The sequence below is a fragment of the Oncorhynchus tshawytscha genome, linkage group LG04, assembly GCF_018296145.1.
Source record: "Oncorhynchus tshawytscha isolate Ot180627B linkage group LG04, Otsh_v2.0, whole genome shotgun sequence".
Lineage (NCBI taxonomy): Eukaryota > Metazoa > Chordata > Actinopteri > Salmoniformes > Salmonidae > Oncorhynchus > Oncorhynchus tshawytscha.
The window spans coordinates 22,024,329-22,046,797 of record NC_056432.1 but is presented as its reverse complement, the minus strand read 5'-3'; the positions used below and the strand labels follow the sequence as shown (position 1 = coordinate 22,046,797).

The following is a 22,469-nucleotide window of genomic DNA, read 5'->3' as shown; positions in this document are numbered from 1 at the left end:
ACTGGAGGGCGCTGAGGATGCAGGGGTGTGTCTCCTGGTCTTGGCCAGTAAGGAGAACTTGTCCTGTATCAGCAGCTCTGACTCAGATCCCTGCTGCTTCTCTCTCCCACTCAGGCTCTGCTAGCTGCTCTCGTTGTCCAGGCAACGGGTGAGCATGTTCTCCACCAACACATTGAAATTCTGCTGATCTGTAAAAGAGCAGAGCACACAAAGAGTGTAAAGGACTACACACACACACATCTATGACATTTTTCACAGCTGGACAATGAATGTGGTAGCATGTTATTTTACACAGCCAAGAAAACAGATATTCCAACTTGTGTAATCATATCTTTATTGTGGCACTTTTGCTCAGGTAAATAAACATTTATTTGCACGACTTGTCTGTTAAAACCCCAGACAGAGAAGCCCAGAGAGAGAAGATAACTCACCTGTTTTCTGTAACAGTTTCAGTGATGTTTCAGTGATGTTGGGACAAAACACAGTCAAATCAAACTGGCAAAGCTGCAAGGACATCAAAGGGAGAAGATTTGATATTTTGTCTATTTCAGTGTTTGATCTGTGTTGTGCTTCTTTGGGTGCTGTACAATAGTCAGATCATGGCCAGAGCTGCAGAGTAGAGCAGGACAGAGCAGCATCTGTGTATCTGATCCCAGACCTGTAGTACTCACCACTAGGAGTTTTAGCATGTCAGCAGTCCCTCTCCCATGTGGTGTTGAACAGCAGTACTCTGACCACAGGGCATCTGTCATACACAGCCACATAGTGAGTAGGCTGTCTATCAAAGAAATACACACTCAAATCTTACCGTAAAACGTATGGATGATAATTTTGTATCAGATCAATGTGAGCGTCAATCTCAGGTGCGTGCTGATGTTTGGTGCAATGCGACTATTTCCTACAGTTATAAGAGCTTACAATTTTCGACAATCGTTTGACCAATATAGGCCACTGTAGAAAATCCTGAGAAAGGACCACCCTTAGCGGGATCGGATAGTAACCGTAACCTCCAGTTTACAGGGATAGGGTCTCTTCCCCCGGCAATAGAGGAGACGGAGGGAAATTAGTGGAGAAGTGTGGGAAGGGTGAGATAGATTATTATTTATTTTGTACATTCAGGCATTTATTTATCTGGACATTCCATGGGTGAAAATATGCTATTGACCTTTGACCATGATGGTACTGGGCTGAAAGGCTGCTGCCTGGGAGACCAGCCTGTTCTCCACTACTAGGGTAGTGAGCTGGTCATCTGCAAGTAAGCAGAGGCACACAGTCACTGAACCTCATCACAATTGGAATGTGTACTGTTATTTTGAGAAATACGTTCCCACACTAGCTAGAATAACATTGTCATACTTTGCGAGTTATAATCTAACACACACGCACACACATCCACACACACCAGACTGTTGGTAGCAGTGTAGCCAGGTCTTGCTGTGCTGCAGGGCAAGTGATGCATTGCAGCGCTGCTGTTGTCCAGCCAGGCCCAGACACAGAGGGTCAGCCCCAACTTCATACTGCTCCAGATCTGGACATACCCACAGGGGACACTACACAAGGCAGGGGAGAGGGGGCCAACTCAGCATGTGAAATATGGGCGCACTCAAACAAATGCATAGCAAAATCAATGCAAATCTACTGGTTTTATGCCAAAGCCATGAGAAAAGGCCCCAGTGACTCACCCCAGTCTCTTTGCTCTGTCCGGTAGAACAGTCATGGGCCTAGTAGGATGCCTCTCAGTGAATGCTGGCACCCCTGGTTGAGGAGAGATGGGACTTTATTCAACTACATGCACCCCTGGCTGAGGAGAGATGGGACTTTATTCAACTACATGCACCCCTGGCTGAGGAGAGATGGGACTTTATTCAACTACATGCACTCCTGGCTGAGGAGAGATGGAACTTTATTCAACTACATTCCCCCTGGCTGAGGAGAGATGGGACTTTATTCAACTACATTCACCCCTGGTTGAGGAGAGATGGGACTTTATTCAACTACATGCACCCCTGGCTGAGGAGAGATGGAACTTTATTCAACTACATGCACCCCTGGCTGAGGAGAGATGGGACTTTATTCAACTACATGCACCCCTGGCTGAGGAGAGATGGAACTTTATTCAACTACATTCACCCCTGGCTGAGGAGAGATGGAACTTTATTCAACTACATGCACCCCTGGCTGAGGAGAGATGGAACTTTATTCAACTACATTCACCCCTGGCTGAGGAGAGATGGGACTTTATTCAACTACATTCACCCCTGGCTGAGGAGAGATGGACATTTTTTCAACTACATTCACCCCTGCAGACAGACTGAGTGGCACTTGCATCTTGCATCAAAGTGCAAGAGGCGTCACTACAGTCCCTGGTTCGAATTCAGGCTGTATCACATCCGGCTGTGATTGGGAGTCCCATAGGGCGGCGCACAATTGGCCCAGCGTCGTCTGGGTTTGGCCGGGATAGGCCGTCATTGTAAATAAGAATTTGTTCTTAACTGACTTGCCTAGTTAAATAAAGGTGAAATAAATCAAATAAAAAATCTGCAGAGGTTGTGATTTGAAGGGCCTATGACTGTACCAGCATCATCAGGTAATTTTGCTGCATATCATAAAGGCTATATTATCAAAGTCAAACATAAGATTGATCAGATACAGTTTTTACCTGACATTTGGTGAACAGGAAGCCATGGGTTTGTGGGATCTCCTCCTTAGGAATTGATCAAGTACACTAGGAGGCACCATAGAGCAATTGGAGGCCACGGAAGGAGTATTGTATGGCATTGAAGCTTGTCTGGAGGGTCGTTAACACAGTGTCCAAAGTAGGGCCAGATGTATACAGAATGGTGTCGTCTGCGTAGAGGTGGATCAGAGACTCACCAGCAGCAAGAGCGACATCATCGATGTATACAGAGAAGAGAGTCGGTCCAAGAATTGAACCCTGTAGCACCCCCAAAGAGACTGCCAGAGGCCCGGACAACAGGCCCTCCGATTTGACACACTGAACTCTATTAGAGAAGTAGTTGGTGAACCAGGAGAAGCAATCATTTGAGAAACCAAGGCTATCGAGTCTGCTGATAAGGATGTGGTGATTGACAGAGTCAAAAGCCTTGGCCAGGTCAATGAATATGGCTGCACAGTATTGTTTCTTACGATGGCGGTTAAGATATCGTTTAGGACCTTGAGCATGGCTGAGGTGCACCCATGACCAGCTCTGAAACCAGATTGCATAGCGGAGAAGGTATGATGGGATTCGACATGGTCGGTAAGCTGTTTGTTGACTTGGCTTTCGAAGACCTTAGAAGGGCAGGGCAGGATAGATATAGGTCTGTAGCAGTTTGGGTCAAGAGTGTCCCCACCTTTGAAGAGGGGGATGACCGCAGCTACTTTCCAATCTTTGGGAATCTCAGACGACACGAAAGAGAGGTTGAACAGGCTAGTAATAGTGGTTGCAACAATTTCGGCAGATCATTTTAGAAAGTAAGGGTCCAGATTGTCTAGCCCGGCTGATTTGTAGGGGTCCAGATTTTTCAGCTCTTTCAGAACATCAGCTGACTGGATTTGGAAGAAGGAGAAATGGGGGAAGGCTTGGGGAAGGCTTGGGCGAGTTGCTGTGGGGGGTGCAGTGCTTTTGACCGGGGTAGGGGTAGCCAGGTGGAAAGCATGGCCAGCTGTAGAAAAATGCTTATTGAAATTCTCAATTATAGTGGATTTATCGGTGGTGACAGTGTTTCCTATCCTCAGTGCAGTAGGCAGCTGGGAGGAGGTGTTCTTACTTTACAGTGTCCCCAAACTTTTTTGGGTTTGTGTTGCAGGAAGCACATTTCTGCTTGAAAAAGCTACCCTTGGCTTTTCTAACTGCCTGTGTATATTGGTTTCTAGCTTCCCTGAAAAGTTGCCTATCACAGGGGCTGTTCAATGCTAATGCAGAACGCCATAGGATGTTTTTGTGTTGGTTAAGGGCAGTCAGGTCTGGATAGAACCAAGGGCTATATCTGTTCCTGGTTCTAAATTTCTTGAATGTGGCATGCTTATTTAAGATGGTGAGGAAGGCATGTTTTTAAATAACCAGGCATCCTCTACTGACGGGATGAGATCAATATCCTTCCAGGATACCCCGGCCAGGTTGATTAGAAAAGCCTGCTCGCTGAAGTGTTTCAGGGAGCGTTTGACAGTGATGAGTGGAGGTCGCTTGACAGCTGACCCATTACGGATGCAGGCAAGGAGGCAGTGATCGCTGAGATCTTGGTTGAAAACAGCAGAGGTGTATTTAGAGGGCAAGTTGGTTAGGATGATATCTATGAGGGTGCCTGTGTTTATGGCTTTGGGGTGGTACCTGGTAGGTTCATTGATAATTTGTGTGAGATTGAGGGCATCAAGCTTAGATTGTAGGATGGCTGGGGTGTTAAGCATGTTCCAGTTTAGGTCGCCTAGCAGCACGAGCTCTGAAGATAGATGGGGGGCAATCAGTTCACATATGGTGTCCAGAGCACAGCTGGGGGCAGAGGGTGGTCTATAGCAGTCGGCAACGGTGAGAGACGTGTTTTTAAAGAGGTGGATTTTTAAAAGCAGATGTTCAAATTGTTTGGGTACAGACCTGGATAGTAGGACAGAACTCTGCAGGCTATCTTTGCAGTAGATTGCAACACCGCCCCCTTTGGCCGTTCTATCTTGTCTGAAAATGTTGTAGTTAGGGATGAAGATTTCAGAATTTTTGGTGGTCTTCCTAAGCCAGGATTCAGACACGGCTAGAGCATCCGGGTTGGCAGAGTGTGCTAAAGCAGTGAATAAAACAAACTTGGGGAGGAGGCTTCTAATGTTATCATGCATGAAACCAAGGCCATATAAATCCATCTGTTATATAGAAAGATACTGCTCAGAATGGTTTACAACTGTTATCAATTGATTTAGGCATTAGTATATTTGTAAATGGGACAGGTTATGTGAATGTTTTTTATATTTATTTTATTTTTATTTGTACTTTTCTCCCCAATTTCTTGGTATCCAATTGTTAGTAATTACTATCTTGTCTCATCGCTACAACTCCCTTACGGGCTGGGGAGAGACGAAGGTCGAAAGCCATGCGTCCTCCGAAACACAACCCAACCAAGCCGCACTGCTTCTTAACACAGCGCGCATCCAACCCGGAAGCCAGCCACACCAATGTGTCGGAGGAAACACCGTGCACCTCGCGACCTGGGTTAGCGTGCACTGCGCCCGGCCCGCCACAGGAGTCGCTGGTACGTGATGAGACAAGGATATCCCTACCTGCCAAACCCTCCCTAACCTGGACGACACTAAGCCAATTGTGCGTCGCCCCACGGACCTCCCGGTCGCGGCCGGCTGCGACAGAGCCTGTGAGCAAACCCAGAGTCTCTGGTGGCACAGCTAGCGCTTCGATGCAGTGCCCTAGACCACTGCGCCACCCGGGAGGCCCCTGGGTAAAGACATGGAATGCCAGGATCGTGAGGAAGCGGAGATAGGCCGGCATACTAACTCCATGGGAGTATTGAGGATCAGTGCATTTGTCACGCCCTGACCTTAGAGAGCTTTTGGTGTCTCTATTTTGGTTTGGTCAGGGTGTGATTTGGGTGGGCATTCTATGTTCTATTTTCTATGTTTTTGTATTTCTTTGTTTTGGCCGTGTATGGTTCTCAATCAGGGACAGCTATCATTCGTTGTCTCTGATTGGGAATCATACTTAGGCAGCCTTTTCACCTTTTGTCAGTGTGTGAAGTTGACTTTTGTTAGTGGCACTATAGCCCTGTAAGCGTCACAGTCGTTTCTTTGTTTTGTTGGCGACATTTACCTAATAAACAGAAATGTAGGCTCACAACGCTGTGCTTTGGTCCACTTCTTATCTTACGACGCCGTGACACAGTCATAACAAGAAAGGGTCAGAGAGTTATTTTGAGAGTGATGGGCTACATCACTGATCATCATGAAGACATACTATAACTTTGTAGCCTCTAACGGCATATACCTCCCAGATGTATTTGGTGAAGAGCTGTTTGCTGATTGGCTGTCCATTGATCTTTATTCTCGCTCTGACATGTACCAGGTGTGGCGAGCTGTAAGGTAAAGATTATATTCTTAATGTCTTCACAGTAGGATAGAGATGACATCTCTGACTGTATGTTCGGTCATTTCATATTATGTGTGTGATAAGAATGTAGTTTTTCACAATTCCTGACATTTAACCCTAATAAAAATTCCCCATCTTAGGTCTGTTAGGATCCCCACTTTATTTTAAGAATGTAAAATGTCAGAATAATAGTAGAGAGAATGATTTCTTTCGGCTTTTATTTCTTTCATCACATTCCCAGTGGGTCTGAAGTTTACATACACTCAATTAGTATTTGGTAGTATTGCCTTTTAAATTGTTTAACTTGGGTCAAATGTTTCAGGTAGCCTTCCACAAGCTTCCCACAATAAGTTGGGTGAATTTTGGCTCATTCCTCCTGACAGAACTGGTGTAACTGAGTCAGGTTTGTAGGCTTCCTTACTCACACACTTTTTCAGTTCTGCCAACAAATTTTCTATAGGTTTGAGGTCAGGGCTTTGTGATGGCCACTCCAATACCTTGACTTTGTTGTCCTTAAGCCATTTGCCACAACTTTGGAAGTATGCTTGGGGTCACTGTCCATTTGGAAGACCCATTTGCGACCAAACTTTAACTTACTGAATGATGTTTTGAGATGTTGCTTCAATATATCACCATAATTTTCTTGCCTCATGATGCCATCTATTTTGTGAAGTGCACCAGTCCCTCCTGCAGCAAAGCACCCCCACAACATGATGCTGCAACCCCCGCGCTTCACGGTTGGGGTGGTGTTCTTTGGCTTGCAAGCCTCCCCCTTTTCCTCCAAACATAACGATGGTCATTATGGACAAACAGTTCTATTTTTGTTTCATCAGACCAGAGGACATTTCTCCAGAAAGTACGCTCTTTGTCCCCATGTGCAGTTGCAAACCGTAGTCTGGCTTTTTTTATGGCGGTTTTGGAGCAGTGGCTTCTTCCTTGCTGTGCAGCCCTTTCAGGTTGTCGATATAGGACTCGTTTTACTGTGGATATAGATAATGTTGTAGCCGTTTCCTCCAGCATCTTCCCAAGGTCCTTTGCTGTTGTTTGGGGATTGATTTGCACTTTTCACACCAAAGTGCGTTCATCTTTAGGAGGCAGAACGCATCTCCTTCCTGAGCGGTATGACAGCTGCGTGGTCCCATGGTGTTTATACTTGCGTACTATTGTTTGTACAGATGAACGTAGTACCTTCGGTGAAAGTGCCGAAGCATTCAGAAAGCCTTGGTTTCCCATCACTATTCAAGTGCACACGTTTGGTAATGTAATCGCTAGGTTATAGGTAAAGAATGAATTGCAAAAGCAACTGTAATCCTCATTGAATTAAGTGGGGAATCCTTTGTTCACGTGCTAGTCGAAACTAGGAAACTATGACATTTCAGACTTGCTAACTAATTGTTGGTTGGCAGGTAGCCTAGTGGTTAGAGCGTTGGGCCAGTAACCGAAAGGTTGCTGGATTGAAACCCTGAGCTGACAAGGTAAAAATCTGTCATTCTTCCCCTGAACAAGGCAGTTAACCCACTGTTCCCCAGTAGGCCATCATTATGAATAAGGATTTGTTCTTAAGTGACTTGCCTAGTTAAATAAAGGTTACATGTTAAAATATTCAACTGGTGTTGAGCGTTCGTAAATTCATCCGTTATTCTGCACTCTGGCACACTCAGACGAGAGTGCTCTGAAATCGGAGTAGATAGTCAGAGTGAATTTAAAACAGTATTAGTATGAACAAGTACAGGGTTGCTGCAGTTTGATAGGGTTTTCATCCTTCCTACAGGGCCAGGAGTTTTTCCAGTTTAAAACTGTGACCTGATTAGAAGAAAAAAACGTTTTACACTGATTATGTTCACTTGCCCAGAAATGGGAAAATAGCTGTTTACACACAGAAATGGTATAACTTGTCAGTCTCTAAATAAAACAACAATGAGGTAGCAGAAAAATCTGTTTTACTGGCCTGCTCCATCAGATGGAATGCATAGGCCTAACTTTTGCAGAGTGTGAGACACTCCTATTGATTTCAACGAAACCTGGGCGTGAGCACGCCGGCTCCACAAGAGACTTGCGCTGCTACAGTGTAAGATTTCAACAAGCAGCTCACGCCTGATGGGGCTTTTACACTAGAGATGACATCAAGCGTGTAGCCCTATCCTGGAGTCAAATGACCAAATTGCACTCTAGTGGCCTCATGGGTGGAATGTTACTAATATTTTCCATAATTTCCTAATTAATAAACCTTATTTTTTTTTACAGCTGAAAAAAACGTGTTTCTGTCAATTGGTTTAGTTATAGTTCAGTCTTCTGTGATGTATAAAGTGTAATAGTGAGATGCAAACTTGAAATGATATGCATAAGAGAAGCTACATGTATCTAATTACAGATAAGTTGACTAACAAATAGCCTACCAGCATGTCAGAAATTGTAAGCAGAAACATAACTAAGTCCTGCAACCCCTTGTTCTGCAGTCTTTGACTGTAGCCTATAGCACATTTTCTATATTTGCGGGTTAGGGTCAGGTGCGGGCCTCAGATTTTCACTTTATCATATATAGTCAGGTGGTTGCGGATGGGTTATTAGCAATTGCGGCGGGTGTGGGTGAACAAATACCTGACCCGTGCACCACTAGTATGCACATGTACAGTATTTTCACATTAGTATACTTACAGATTCTACTTACCCCTTTTGACCTGATGTCAAGGAGGACCATGACATAAAACCGGAGGCCATTGTTGGTACGATTAACATTGTTTATCAAATATTTTTCTGTGTTGTCTTATGTGAACACAGTCAGCAGGTGATTGGTAATGGCTTATAATTGATTTTCTCTTGTAGAGAAATGTGGCTGCAACAAAAAAGAGGATCTCAAGACAGCGATGTCAAAGCTGAATGAAGACCTCAAATGGACTAAAAGTGTAACAATAATACCAGCCGTCAGATACAGCCTAACAATAGAACAAACACGCACACAAACATGGGGGAAACCAGAGGATTAAATAATGAACATGTAATGGGGGGAATTGAAACCAGGTGTGTAGAAAACAAAGACAAAACAAATGGGAAATGAAAAGTGGATCGGTGATGGCTAGAAGGCCGGTGACGTCGACCGCCACCCGAACAAGGAGAGGGACCGACTTCGGGCGAATGTCGTGACAACTGGTTTACTACACATCTCAATAGCAATCAAGTAGTAAAACCAGTACATTTGTGTAGATCTTGTGTATTAGTGATGAGTAGTAATTAGTAGTACTTTTTCATGAGGACCCCACAGGCCTCACAAGTCTCCCAGGTACTAGTTGAAAATAAGGGGTTAAATACATGTTAAAAAAAAAAAATAGAAATAAAAACAAATGTTCCCTGATCTTTCTTATCTTTCAGATATAGGACAGACACTTCAGAATGAACTTTATTTAGATTTTTGGGGGGGACTATCTGTTGTTCCATGTAGTGAATGTTATTAAATGCGTTTGAATGGGTTAATAGTGCTAAAGCCAAAAATATCTAATTTCTTTCATATATTTTTTTTAAACTACAAGGGGTCTTAAAATCAAAATCATAACTAAATGATCCTTGGTATCACCTTCTTAAAACAATTCCATATAGCTTAGTAGAACCCCCCCCCCCCTGGCTAAGACATGGCTTAGACTCTTATGGGTTAATGGAGATAACCCAGCAAGAAACATGAACATGAAGGGATACTCTAAGGATAACATCCTCCCTGCAGGTAACTGATCGGATTTTTTTCAATTCAAAATCAATGATCTTCTCCTGAATTGAATATCACCATGCCATACATGCTGTTACGGTAAAGAGTCATGGGGAAAAGCGTCGGTATGCATGCTGCTCTTGCACGTAGGCTAAATTGACTAAATCCTTATTCCCATGTCAGCAGGCTCATTCTACCACCATTCTCTGTTGTATCTTTCCAGTGTAATAAAAGGCTGTGCATTGTTAGGTGGTGGTGGTTGCAAGAAGAACAACTCTGGCTCAGGCACCTCTACCCAACCACCTTGCACCAAGACAAGACGAACTCTGCTATAGGAGCCATAATGATCAGTCTTCTACTTTCGGCATGTCGGACCCTCATCGTTGGTCATGTTGGTCTGCAGCTACTCCACTACACAACAGGCCTACCAAACAACACAAATCATTCCCAATCACCTTCACTGTAAAAACGAATGATATTGTACTTGTGTTTTATCTTTTTGACAACTAGGTACTGTTTTGTATATTCTAAATAGAAAAATAAAGGTTTGCTTTTGCTTTATAAAACATCTGCGTTGAAATGTAATTTTGTCACAAGATAAACATACAATATTCCATCTTGAGACAGTTGGAGTTCACTTCATTCAAAACCAAGATGATAGTCACTAGGCAACAACATTATAGTCACTAGGCAACAAGATGATAGTCACTAGGAAACAGGGACACTGCTAGTCAGAGAAAACAGGAAGTAAAACCCTACATCTAACACATTGAAATGATTCAGCATGATCATACTCATGGTTAATTTCATGTTCTTCAATTTCTCATAGTTTTTAATAGACCTTCAAGATTTGTTTTGATGAACCAAAACACCCTAATGCTAATGTGGATCTATTGGAAATTGTGAATTAATACAAGATCGCCAGATTCCTGGGACGTATTTTTCCAATAATCAATATAACATGACACTGGTTTTCAATACAGCCAGAAGATGGCAGTAGATGATTGGAACGTTATTGTCCGCCGGAAGTGTTGGGAGTTGGCCTGTAATAGGGGAGTGGTATGGAGTCAGAACACACAATGGACTGCTTAGCAGCTGCCTCCAGTAGCAGGCCTCTGAAAAAGATCATACCAAATGAGCATCTGTTTGGATGCTGTCCCAGAGATTGTAATCTTTTGGTAACAGTTTTAAGACTGGTTTACCCATATCCCATTACTCACTGTTTCATTATGGGTGACTGTAGTAGTGTCCAATATGCTTACATAAAACACTAGAAAAGTTAGGCAAGATTTATTTATTGAAATCATTTATTGATTGATTCAAATCAATGTCACTAGTATAGAGCTCATTTAAACCACTTAGAGAGAATCCCCGTTCTTAGAAAAAAGGAAAGAACACCACAGAAAAACACATTTGATTGGTAAACCACATTCATTTGATTAAAGACTCACTTGAAAGAGTGCAAATGTAATGTATTAATGAATGAACACTCCCGGGATTGATCAAAATGATTTGAAACATCTCATAAACATCTCAAAATATGCTCTGTCACATCCAACCATAAAACTAGATATGAGGCTGTTGCTAAGTGCTGTCTAGTGGGCCAGTATTTATTACAAGATATCTTAAATGTATTTACATTGTTTTGGGGAAGAATGCATCTACCTTAATCTCAAAATCCCTAAATTAGTGATACAGTAGTATTATATCTTCCCCCTCCAGAAGGCTATAAATCCAAATTGATCCAGTGACTCATCCTTAATCAATACAAACCCATCCCCCATTTTGTTCTACCATTACAACACCAATTACCTTCCATCTCAGCCACCACCATTATCCCACTCAGTCATTCAGCCAGTGGCAGTGATAGCCCACTACATAACCAGCATAGTATATTGCCAGCGATGTGATAGCCTGTTTTGATAAGTGTCACAGCGGAGGTCTGGACTTCTCCGGGCCACAGCTGATGTTCTCTGTGTATGCATCATCATCATCAGTAAGCTCAGTGGATGTGCTGCATAGTCTGGAGCTGAGTGTCTGGCAGCGTTAGCATCAGCTGTGCTTCCTGACTGACTGTTCTCCCAGTGGACCAGCCATGGAGACAGAGAGAGAAGAGAGAAAAGCACAGAAGGATAGCATGCATGACCAATCTCAGGAAAATCAATGGAAGAATGATGTATTCCCTCTTTGCATCTGGGCACTGTTCCATTATTCACAATGCAGCCTAGCCTACTCCCCCACCACTGAAAGAGTGCCCCTCCCCCTCTCGCTCTTACAATAGTGAATCCTACCCATTCACTCACAGATTGTTACTCTTCATTAGGGACAGATATGGTGATACACAGCTTACTACGCTATGAAAGATCGGGATCAGACACAGCCATTTATTGTAACAGCATTCCAGAGTAAATGTAAATACTGAGGAGAGTAACCTGATATGTCTGAATCACTGGGCTCCATCAGCAGACATACTGTACAGTACACAATCAGCGTGAGACACAGCTGTTCCTGTCCAACACCTGGCCTGCATTATTAAACACATGCCCATTCCACCCGCTCACCCACAATTCTACTGTATAGGCCAGGCCAGGAAAGACCACCTCTGATTTCTGCTGTTCTCCAATGGCCAAACTTTACAAAGATATCAGATATTCACTGGAAATTCTAAATGTTACCCAAATGTTGCCCATATAATTGTTGGTAGAACCCTCTTGTAGAGATTAGGCATCTGTCTGTACCAATATGCTGAATAGCTAAGGAGGACTGGGCGTGGCAAGTACTTTACAGTGCTTTAGAATTCTACTGTCAATTTGTTGCAAATCAGCAGAAATTGGCTTGTGTCCTCGCTGCTAGAAAACACAGTACTTGAATAGCATCACGACATGCCCACTGCAACACAGTAAATATTGTAGCTGACACTAGCTAGCATTTGCATTCTGCCAGGGTGTCTTTTTTGCACGGTCATGGTCTCTTTGTTATGTAACATGAATGTGGAGCTCTGTCTAACTCTTCCTCACACTCTACCCTGAGAAGAGTGTAGTCAAGTCATAGAGATACAGTATAATACTGATTCTGTTATATCTACAGTTGTAATCATTTTTCTATTGGTGTAGTGTACCACTGTCTGCTACACTATCTGGCAGTACACAGAGGATGCAGTAGTCTCAAATCAAATCAAATCAAATTTTATTTGTCACATACACATGGTTAGCAGATGTTAATGCGAGTGTAGCGAAATGCTTGTGCTTCTAGTTCCGACAATGCAGTAATAACGAACAAGTAATCTAACTAACAATTCCCCCCCAAAAAAACTACTGTCTTATACACAGTGTAAGGGGATAAAGAATATGTACATAAGGATATATGAATGAGTGATGGTACAGAGCAGCATAGGCAAGATACGGTAGATGATATTGAGTACAGTATATACATATGAGATGAGTATGTAAACCAAGTGGCATAGTTAAAGTGGCTAGTGATACATGTATTACATAAGGATGCAGTCGATGATATAGAGTACAGTATCTACGTATGCATATGAGATGAATAATGTAGGGTAAGTAACATTATATAAGGTAGCATTGTTTAAAGTGGCTACTGAAGATGTAGGGAAGATGCCGAGTCAGGGCAGGGTAATTTAACCATCAACCTTCTGTAGGGAAGATGCCGAGTCAGGGCAGGGTAATTTAACCATCAACCTTCTGGAGAGCTCTAGTCTAGTGGGACAGCCAAGCTGCAAGTTACTTTAAGCATATAATGAGGTGACATTATGTCCATAAAGAGCCGAGGACAGCAAACGCCCTCAATTTGACTCAGAGATGCTTTTATGCCGATCTGCAGTAGACACGCTCAGCCTCACATCACATGACATCACACAACTTAGTGTACAGTCAGACTCTATTCCCCTCCAAAGTTAGATGAATAATTAATTTACTGCAGAGGGATAAAAATGGTTTGAATCAAAAGGAAATCTCACACCTCCAGTCCTGTCTTGAGGCTGTCTATTGTTGGATAGGCCCAGCCCTTGTCTTTCTGCTACTATGTAGATTAAAAAGGCTGAGATAGAAATAGAATGTGGATGTGTGTGCCCAGACAGAGGGTGGTATGGGAAAGGTGTTGTATGAAACCATAATGAGCTGCTTCCACTGTATAGGATGTTACTCAGGAAATGTATTTGTGATTGATTCCCTTTGTTTCTCCTCAGGCTCACCTTCTTCCTGTCCTCACAAAGCCCCACTCTCTCCCCCTTTGTTACGATTAACACACCCACCCTTTCCCTGTCGTCTGTGACTAGACACTACCGTGGAGGAAGAATGCAGGGGCCATGAAGAAAGTGTGAGGAAGTGTTAGACAGAGCTCCGCATTCACTTTACACAACAAGGGGCGGCAGGTAGCCTAGTGGTTAGAGTGTTGGACTAGTAACCGGAAGGTTGGAAGATCGAATCCCTGAGCTGACAAGGTAAAACTCTGTTGTTCTGCCCCTGAACAAGGCAGTTAACCCACTGTTCCTAGGCTGTCATTGTAAATAAGAATTTGTTCTTAACTGCCTTGCCTAGTTAAATAAAAAAAGTATTCTGTATATACACTGATTGTACAAAATAATAGGAAGGTGTTTGTTGTATTGTGTGCTGTATCAAACTGAGAGTACACTGGATGATGACCCAGTTACAGAGTGAACACAGCAGCGATGTCTCTATGCTGTGAGAATGGACTGTATGCACTCACTGTGCTGTAATGAGATTGAAACTAGGCCCTTTGTTTCTGAGTATGGCTATTCATTCTGCACACAGAGCTCTTATCCCTACACCTTGACAACTCTATACATGTCTATACATGTTATGGATACAGTGGTAAGAGCTGAATGGGCATGGATCACCAGACTCAAGGCAAAGCCCCTATAGGTCCTCCACAAAGGTCTGTTCAATAGATATTGGTCCAAACTAACAGAGTCAGCTGGGTGTCTCTCCTCTGTCCTTCAGCGCACAGCTACTTTGCCCATGCAGGAGGAGAGTGCTGGCATCACAGATACATTCTCCCCCTGGCACACATATTAACTATCAATAACCCTACCCTAATTCCAGCACTCTTTAAAACAGGCATGCACTGCTCCCCTCCCAAGGTCTTTCTCTGCTGCTGCCACACCCCTCCCTGTTTTGTTCATCCTTCCAGACAGTGTCTGTCTCGTGTTGAGATCAATAGCCCAACCTCCCCATCTCATGCCAAATTGGATTTTAGCTGTTTCATTGCACTATTTATGTGTTTTTTCATATTATATCATTAAGACTATGCCAGTACAAAGATTAATAGAATTTAACATGGAAGATGAAACATTTTATTGGACTGTCTGTCACTTCATGACTGGACTATGTTGTGATCAGTAATACATACCAAGGAGATGGTTACAATGGGGGCCCAGGTCAGAGTCATCTGTTGGAAATGGTAATACATTGACGTTATATAAATCAGACATGTATTAATTCACAACAATAGACTATGTATATGCAGGATTTCGTCTCGATTTAGTTTAAGTATAATAATCCCGTTGTGAAGTTCTCACTGTGGCCTGTAAGGGGAAAGGAGCAGTCAAGCAGTCTGTCTGTAAAGCCCTGACACAGCCGAGGCAGCCATGTTTTACAATGCGCAAAAAGGGAGGCGCCCATATTCAGAAATATGTAACAACAACGAGAAGAATTAGGGATATAAATGACTCTGGGTACATATAATCTAATCGAAGGTTTCCGGGACAGTATCAAAGGCTGTAGACTATGTTGTGTTATGATAACAAAACAACTGACTTATCTTCGATGACATATTAGATCCCTTTCTTGACAGAAAACATGTGACATGATGTTGGATACATCTCATGTGAGAAAATGTAAATCGAGAAACGAAATAGCTATGTTTCACCCCAATAAACTGAAATAATTCTGCCAGGAAGGGTTTCAACGTAACAATGAGCCACGTGGACTTATATTACATCTGTGGTTGTTCTTAGTTCTACCATTTTATGTGAAAAGGTTTCACATATTTTAAATAGTCAACCGGTGCCTCTCTTAATCATGTACTCTGTGTGGTTTATTGGATCAAAATATGGTGAAGAAAGTATAGTTTAAAATGAGATGTGATTTTAGCCGGCATAAGGACAAATCTTCAAGATTATGTGAGGATCACACGTTGTGTATATTTTGATTGATAGACAGAAGAGGCCAATGAAAATCATTCTTTGTGAATATGATTGGTCTATAAGTGTGTCAATAATTGAGCCTGAGAAATATTAGCCAATAGATTTGTCAGATTTGGTGACATAGAATCTAAGGGGCGGGCACAAAATTCTCTTATATAGTCAGGGAGACCATTCTTTTAGCGCACTCTAAGAAAGGAAGCCAAGCCACTGGTTTTTATTGGCATAAGAGTTGTTCTACCTTCAAAGTAAAAATGAGGGAAATCGTGCATCTTCAGGCTGGACAGTGTGGAAACCAGATCGGCGCTAAGGTTTGTCATCTGTTTTATTAATTTGATGCAAATCGTGCGATAAATAACTACGTAAAATCGCAGTTTCTTTGTATGCGTGTCCAGTTAACCACACCCAAAAGAACTGTATTGTTAATGGAAATGCAAGCAATTAATATTCCTAACCTATATTGATTACCGTTATTGTTTTGATGGGTGAGGGGGAAGAAGGGGAAAAAAAGCGTTGGTATTATTTTTATGCGCTACTCTATTTTTATTCGACCGGTTTTATTTGGACTGGAATGATCCTTAAACTATAGACTATTGGCGAGTGAGACAATATACATAAATGTGTTAAGAAATTGTTTTATTAAATGTAAAATTGATCGATTAAATGTGGGTATGGATAACCACTATTTACTCGCCCTACTGCAATGCGCAAAGGGGGAAGTAGGCTTCAGTGATGCCATATTCCAAGTAATCTGTTAAATAGCGACAACATTTCGGTTATTGTCGCAATAAACATATTTCTTGGGGGGGGGGAATGGGCCATTTGTTCAATCCCATATTATGACCCACATTCGTATCATTGATAGCACGCCGCGCCCGGTTTTTGGCAGATGTGGGCGGTGTTTCATCAAGTGACGTTTCGACATTTTCAAAACCATTGCTAATGGATTTCAGCCAATCGGAGGTCATGCCGCGCGCGCGGAATTTTACGGGAGGGAGATTTTCATTCCAGATACCTAACCATACATTTTATGTACCTATAACGAACCATGCAATATAGTCGAATTGATCCATTGACGTGATCAAATGGAATATTGAAACAATCTAATTGCATAGGCCTACCACGCATTTGATTAACGGATCACACTTTGAATGGAATATTAGCCTACCTGATACGAATTATATTTTGCGCTGTAGACTAAATCCGAATGCTCTTCTTGCAGTTCTGGGAGGTGATCAGTGACGAGCATGGCATTGACCCAACTGGTACATACCATGGGGACAGTGACCTTCAGCTCGACAGGATCAACGTCTACTACAATGAAGCCTCAGGTAAGCCTCGTTCGTTTTAATGTAGAACCACATTTGTCAAATTCCTTATCCCTCCCAATTGATTATGTATGGTTCTGACATTGCCCTTTATTTTCCTCCTGGTTGTCTAGGTGGTAAATATGTGCCTCGTGCCGTGCTTGTCGACTTGGAGCCAGGGACCATGGACTCTGTGAGATCTGGACCCTTCGGCCAGATCTTCAGACCTGACAACTTTGTGTTCGGTAGGTCTCTCTGCTTCATATTTGTACAGTTAAAAAAGTTTTTATCATATTCATAATGTCGCCTGTACATAAACTGAATAGAGTACTAGACTACATTCATTTATCCAATATCTTGTTTTGCAGGCCAGAGTGGTGCTGGAAACAACTGGGCCAAGGGCCACTACACAGAGGGAGCTGAGCTGGTGGACTCAGTCCTGGATGTTGTGAGGAAGGAAGCTGAGAGCTGTGACTGTCTGCAAGGTTTCCAGCTCACCCACTCACTAGGAGGTGGAACCGGCTCTGGCATGGGCACCCTGCTCATCAGCAAGATCCGTGAAGAGTACCCCGATCGCATCATGAACACCTTCAGCGTGGTGCCCTCACCCAAAGTATCAGACACTGTGGTGGAGCCCTACAATGCCACCCTGTCAGTCCACCAGCTAGTGGAGAACACTGATGAGACCTTCTGCATTGACAACGAGGCTCTCTACGACATCTGCTTCCGTACCCTCAAACTCACTACTCCCTCCTACGGTGACCTCAACCACCTGGTGTCGGCAACTATGAGCGGTGTCACAACCTGCCTGCGGTTCCCAGGACAGCTCAACGCTGACCTCCGTAAGCTTGCTGTCAACATGGTGCCATTCCCCCGTCTCCACTTCTTCATGCCCGGCTTCGCCCCCCTCACCAGCAGGGGAAGCCAGCAGTACCGCTCCCTCACTGTGCCTGAGCTCACCCAGCAGATGTTCGATGCCAAGAACATGATGGCCGCCTGCGACCCCCGCCACGGACGCTACCTTACAGTGGCTGCCATCTTCCGTGGACGCATGTCCATGAAGGAAGTGGATGAGCAGATGCTGAACGTGCAGAACAAGAACAGCAGCTACTTCGTTGAATGGATCCCCAACAATGTCAAGACTGCAGTCTGCGACATTCCTCCCCGTGGCCTCAAGATGGCTGCTACCTTCATCGGCAACAGCACAGCCATCCAGGAGCTGTTCAAGCGTATCTCAGAGCAGTTCACAGCCATGTTCAGGCGTAAGGCTTTCCTCCATTGGTACACCGGAGAAGGTATGGACGAGATGGAGTTCACTGAGGCTGAGAGCAACATGAACGACCTGGTGTCTGAGTACCAGCAGTACCAAGATGCCACCGCTGAGGAGGAGGGAGAGTTTGAAGAGGAGGGAGAAGAGGAGCTGGCCTAAATGTTTGTAATTGTGCACATCCAAGCTGTATAATTCACTGACATGTCAGTCTTGACCTTTCCAGTGTTCCGTTACCTGTCCTTTTTGTTTTGTCACCTCTGCTATTCCTGTCATTTCTTGTCTGTACAGAAACATGTCAATAAAATTTCTTTTGTTTAATGTCCTGTATTTCTCAATTTAATGGTTGCTTCAATAATAGCCAGATCAGTAATCACATGTCACATTATTCTGACAACCAGTTCTTCAACTAGGCAATAGTTCAGTGGTGAAAACAATCAAATGACATAAATGTATTGTAGCGCAGGTGTTGGTGCATTTCTGAGGTCAGTGATGTATGTTGTCTATACATGGTAAGATGAGGGGCTACAGTGTTCCCCAGCACAATCGTGCTGGTTCTGAGGCATAGCTCAGGTTTTTGCATGTTTTGCCATGCCTCTGAAATCTGATTAGTGTGCTAAACTCATGGTAAATCTGTTTTGAATTAGCCATTTCAAGCTATGATTTTAGTCTGACATAACATGCACTAATAACCATGCTAGTTATCCAAGGACTTTATCCCCTGTGATGTTGACAGACCAAATTGGCAAGTAAAGTGGTGTTTCATAAACCCTCTCGTTCCTTATTTCGATGTTAGTGCGCACATAAATATACACGTGGACTATCAGGAAGTTTATTGCTAATTTGGCTGACACCGTCAAAGGTGTATGAGTAATATTAGAACATGCCTGTCCATTCACCATTTATGTATGACGGGTTGAACTTGACAAACTAAAGTCTGCATTTACACAAGCAGCCCATATCTGGTGTTTTTCTTTCACTAATTGTCCTCTTGACCAATCAGACCAGCTCTGAAAGATATTTGATAATCAGAATTTGCTGCCTGGATGGGGCATTTTCAGCAACAAATATATGTTGGATAGGGCATTTCGGTTTCAGTTGTGCAAATATCCTTGGCTGACACCTGACACAGTGAAAAGCTTATCTCTACTGAATTATGATTCAGTTGTAAACTAGCTGGCTGGTTAATACTGGGAGCCTATTGTATGTTGAGCCCTGAAACTGTTACATCAATGTCTAATGCAAAGTCCCATAACTGCCTGGCACATTATTACTGAGGTAATGTTTTTACCAGCATGATTGCACACCTCTGGTTTAAAATAGACAATAGTGGGACATTGAAATACAGTTGGAAAATATATGCTTTGGGAAAATATTTATTCAATAAGGGACTTTTGGAGCGATCTGATTGTGGTCACCAGGTGGGGGTGTTGTTTAAGATTTTATTCGTTTCCACAGGAAATAGGACAGGATACTGGTAGCCAATAGCAGTAGAGTCCAGCAACACACCTTCTTCACCTGGCCCTCCAAGTCCTGCTTCTGCCCAAAGCGGGACACAAAGCCTGTCTGCCATCAACAGAAAATGTGATTAGATCCCAGGAATGAAACAGAATTTAAGATTCACAACAAGAGGACAACCTAACATTTTAAACTGTAGTCTAGTGCTCTATTCAATCACATCTGCTTTAGCCGACATCCTTATTAAAGCAATGTCCTTGTTTTGGCGATGTCGGAGGTGGTTCTGCATTAGAGTTGTCAAATTCACAAGTGGCTCCTGGCATTATACCTAAAGCGGACATTGCCATTGGCTGCAGAGTAGCATTTTAAAAAATCCCATGCAGCCAGCCTTGTTACCAAGTTTGAACCCTGGAATATGAGCTGTAATCTACACCTCAATTAGACTGATAAAAACCCTCATTATTTGATTTTATGATTTTATAATTGGAGTGTAATTATTTCTATATAGCTTACACTTTCTTGTTCTGAACATCTAACGGGAGTGGGGTGGGTGTGGCTTCGTGACAATGATCGTAAGATCAGATGCTCACCGATTTGACGGCTCCAATGCCGCCAAATCATCCATTATGTGGCTGTGTGCCATCACTGGTTAACGCTTGATCTGATTGAAACTAGGCCTTAGTCTTACTTTGCCAGTGAAGACCCTTGACTAGTAAACTTACCCATCCACCCTTGTCCCGAATCTCTGGACAGATGACCCTCTCCACGTAACCCCCCACACACTCCTTAAGCTGGGGCAGGATTCCCCCCATGCCCCTCTCATGGCAGTGCAGGGCCATCTGGCCAGCCAACACATACACAGACAGCACCGCACTCCAGGCCAGGTCCCGTCGGCGCCCCCCGGGGGTGGTGGTGGCAAAGTGCTCATCCAGGATGGCGGTTAGCATGGGACAGGCTGTGGCCTCGGTCACATCGTGGAAGACGCGTGGCCAACGCCTGAAGAAGATGGGGAACCTAACTAGCAGCTCATCCCCAGCATGGCGCAGGGCTGCTGCTGTGGCAGTAGGGGGTGGGCCAATGTGTCCGTCAGGCCCTGCGATCACATAGTTTATATAGTCATGTAACATCAGATAGGCCTCTCGTACCAGGGGGTCAGGGCTGTTTATGCCACCCCTGCTCTCTAGCCCCTCTGACTGACCCATCGCCTCTGGCTGACTGACACCCTGTCGCAAATCACAACGCTGTGACTTGCATTAGAGCAGTGGGCCGTTCACAGATAAACAGTCCCTGTGCCAAGTTGCCATCAGCCATCCTCTCAGCAATGTCAATTCCTCATCGAGGGTGAGAGATCCAATCACCTGAAACCACAAAGAAATCATCAACCTCTGCACTGTACATGTTGAACAGCACAGTGGGTAAAAAAACATTTAGCACTTATTATACCTTTTATAAACAAAACAAGTGGAATTCTTTTCAGTTAATGTTAGTCAAATCTGTGCATTTCTCCAACTCCATTATGATGTTTGTTAGACTAATATCATATTACACAGACATATCATACAATATTTGAATATAACATTCTGAAATATCAACTAATACAGCAAATGTGCACATTTCCAATAAACAACACTAGCAAAGAACAGAGAAAGTATTTCAAACTCACCCCTTCCCTTCCACCAAAACACAAGTGGTACCAAGACACACACACACACACACACAAAAAGGAATTAGTGGTGCAGGTGGCGGAACAACAGCGGGTCCAAAGCAGTATATAGTTCAACAGGAGTGGGTCGCCAACCGGTCCGCTCGTTGCTGCCTTTAGCCTGGGCTAAATTTAGAGGCCTTGTTGGAAACTGACACTGAACTCCTGCGTCATATGCACAATCATCAACCCTCTGACACACATCCCCATTCCAACACAAGCAAAGTTAAATATAGATTTAGAGAGAGTGTGTGTGTGGCTCAGTATAGAAACAGGTTCATTTGAACAGTCTGTGAGATCATACTGGTGAAGACAGTCAAAGAGGAGGCAGGCCAAAATAAAGTCATCAGTTGGTAGGTTTAATATTTCACTGAGCTTATTACCTTTGAAAACCATTCAGAGATGTTTCTTTTTGGATTCTGCCCTCATCAAAACCAGATTTCATACTGTGATGTTGTGCAGCCTTACATAGATGTACAATTATACAGTTTTAGCTCTGGAACATTTGTCATTGATGTTTGATTGTGGTATTTTATTTCAGAGACCACAAACACACACACACTCACACAGCATCACGATAAACATACAACCATAATCCTACTCCTTCACATACAGATTTAGCATAGATTGTGTTTCTTCCAGTGAGTTTCTTTCAGCCTGTCTGTAATCTGTGTGGTGCCAGTCAGGGGAATGTGGTAAGGAGGCGTAGGCTTTAAGAGGTGCTGAAGGCTATCCTCTATTGACCATTGTTTTCCTCCAATGGGAGTCTGCCAATCGACCT

The 22,469-nt window shown here is 43.4% G+C and overlaps 2 protein-coding genes across 4 annotated transcripts; one reads left to right on the top strand and one right to left on the bottom strand.

Moving 5' to 3' along the window:
- Nucleotides 1–582: 582 nt before the first annotated feature.
- bcl2l16 (BCL2 like 16) lies at nucleotides 583–21,829 on the bottom strand. 3 transcript variants are annotated; one of them, XR_002953211.2, is made up of 6 exons: nucleotides 21,650–21,829; nucleotides 20,709–21,344; nucleotides 15,162–15,200; nucleotides 1,683–1,755; nucleotides 1,403–1,550; nucleotides 583–1,249 (listed from the first exon to the last, which is right to left on the bottom strand). XR_002953211.2 is itself a non-coding variant. In XM_024417222.2 (4 exons), exons 2-4 carry the CDS (start codon nucleotides 21,186–21,188, stop codon nucleotides 11,826–11,828), a joined length of 540 nt encoding a protein of 179 aa, XP_024272990.1. In that variant the 5' UTR covers nucleotides 21,189–21,344; nucleotides 21,650–21,828; the 3' UTR covers nucleotides 11,101–11,825. The 3 variants fall into 3 exon arrangements, 2 of the variants coding, with proteins under 2 accessions (XP_024272990.1, XP_024272988.1); XM_024417222.2 differs by lacking the exons at nucleotides 583–1,249; nucleotides 1,403–1,550; nucleotides 1,683–1,755 and adding an exon at nucleotides 11,101–11,846 and having other exon boundaries at nucleotides 21,650–21,828; XM_024417220.2 differs by lacking the exons at nucleotides 583–1,249; nucleotides 1,403–1,550; nucleotides 1,683–1,755; nucleotides 15,162–15,200 and adding an exon at nucleotides 19,889–20,094 and having other exon boundaries at nucleotides 21,650–21,824.
- Nucleotides 16,109–18,849, top strand: LOC112248307 (tubulin beta-1 chain). The gene is made up of 4 exons (XM_024417219.2): nucleotides 16,109–16,265; nucleotides 17,177–17,285; nucleotides 17,396–17,506; nucleotides 17,630–18,849. The coding sequence occupies exons 1-4, from the start codon at nucleotides 16,209–16,211 to the stop codon at nucleotides 18,688–18,690; spliced, it is 1,338 nt and encodes a 445-aa protein (XP_024272987.1). The 5' UTR covers nucleotides 16,109–16,208; the 3' UTR covers nucleotides 18,691–18,849.
- Nucleotides 21,830–22,469: the final 640 nt, after the last annotated feature.

Bases quoted from the DNA above. Each gene is read 5' to 3' on its own strand.
- LOC112248307 (XM_024417219.2), top strand. From the start codon at position 16,209: ATGAGGGAAATCGTGCATCTTCAGGCTGGACAGTGTGGAAACCAGATC. The intron at 16,266-17,176 runs GTTTGTCATCTG...CTCTTCTTGCAG, and splicing joins GAAACCAGATCGGCGCTAAG to TTCTGGGAGGTGATCAGTGA. The intron at 17,507-17,629 runs GTAGGTCTCTCT...CTTGTTTTGCAG, and splicing joins ACCTGACAACTTTGTGTTCG to GCCAGAGTGGTGCTGGAAAC.
- bcl2l16 (XM_024417220.2), bottom strand. From the start codon at position 21,188: ATGGGTCAGTCAGAGGGGCTAGAGAGCAGGGGTGGCATAAACAGCCCT. The intron at 20,095-20,708 runs GTAAGTTTACTA...TGTTGATGGCAG, and splicing joins TTCGGGACAAGGGTGGATGG to ACAGGCTTTGTGTCCCGCTT.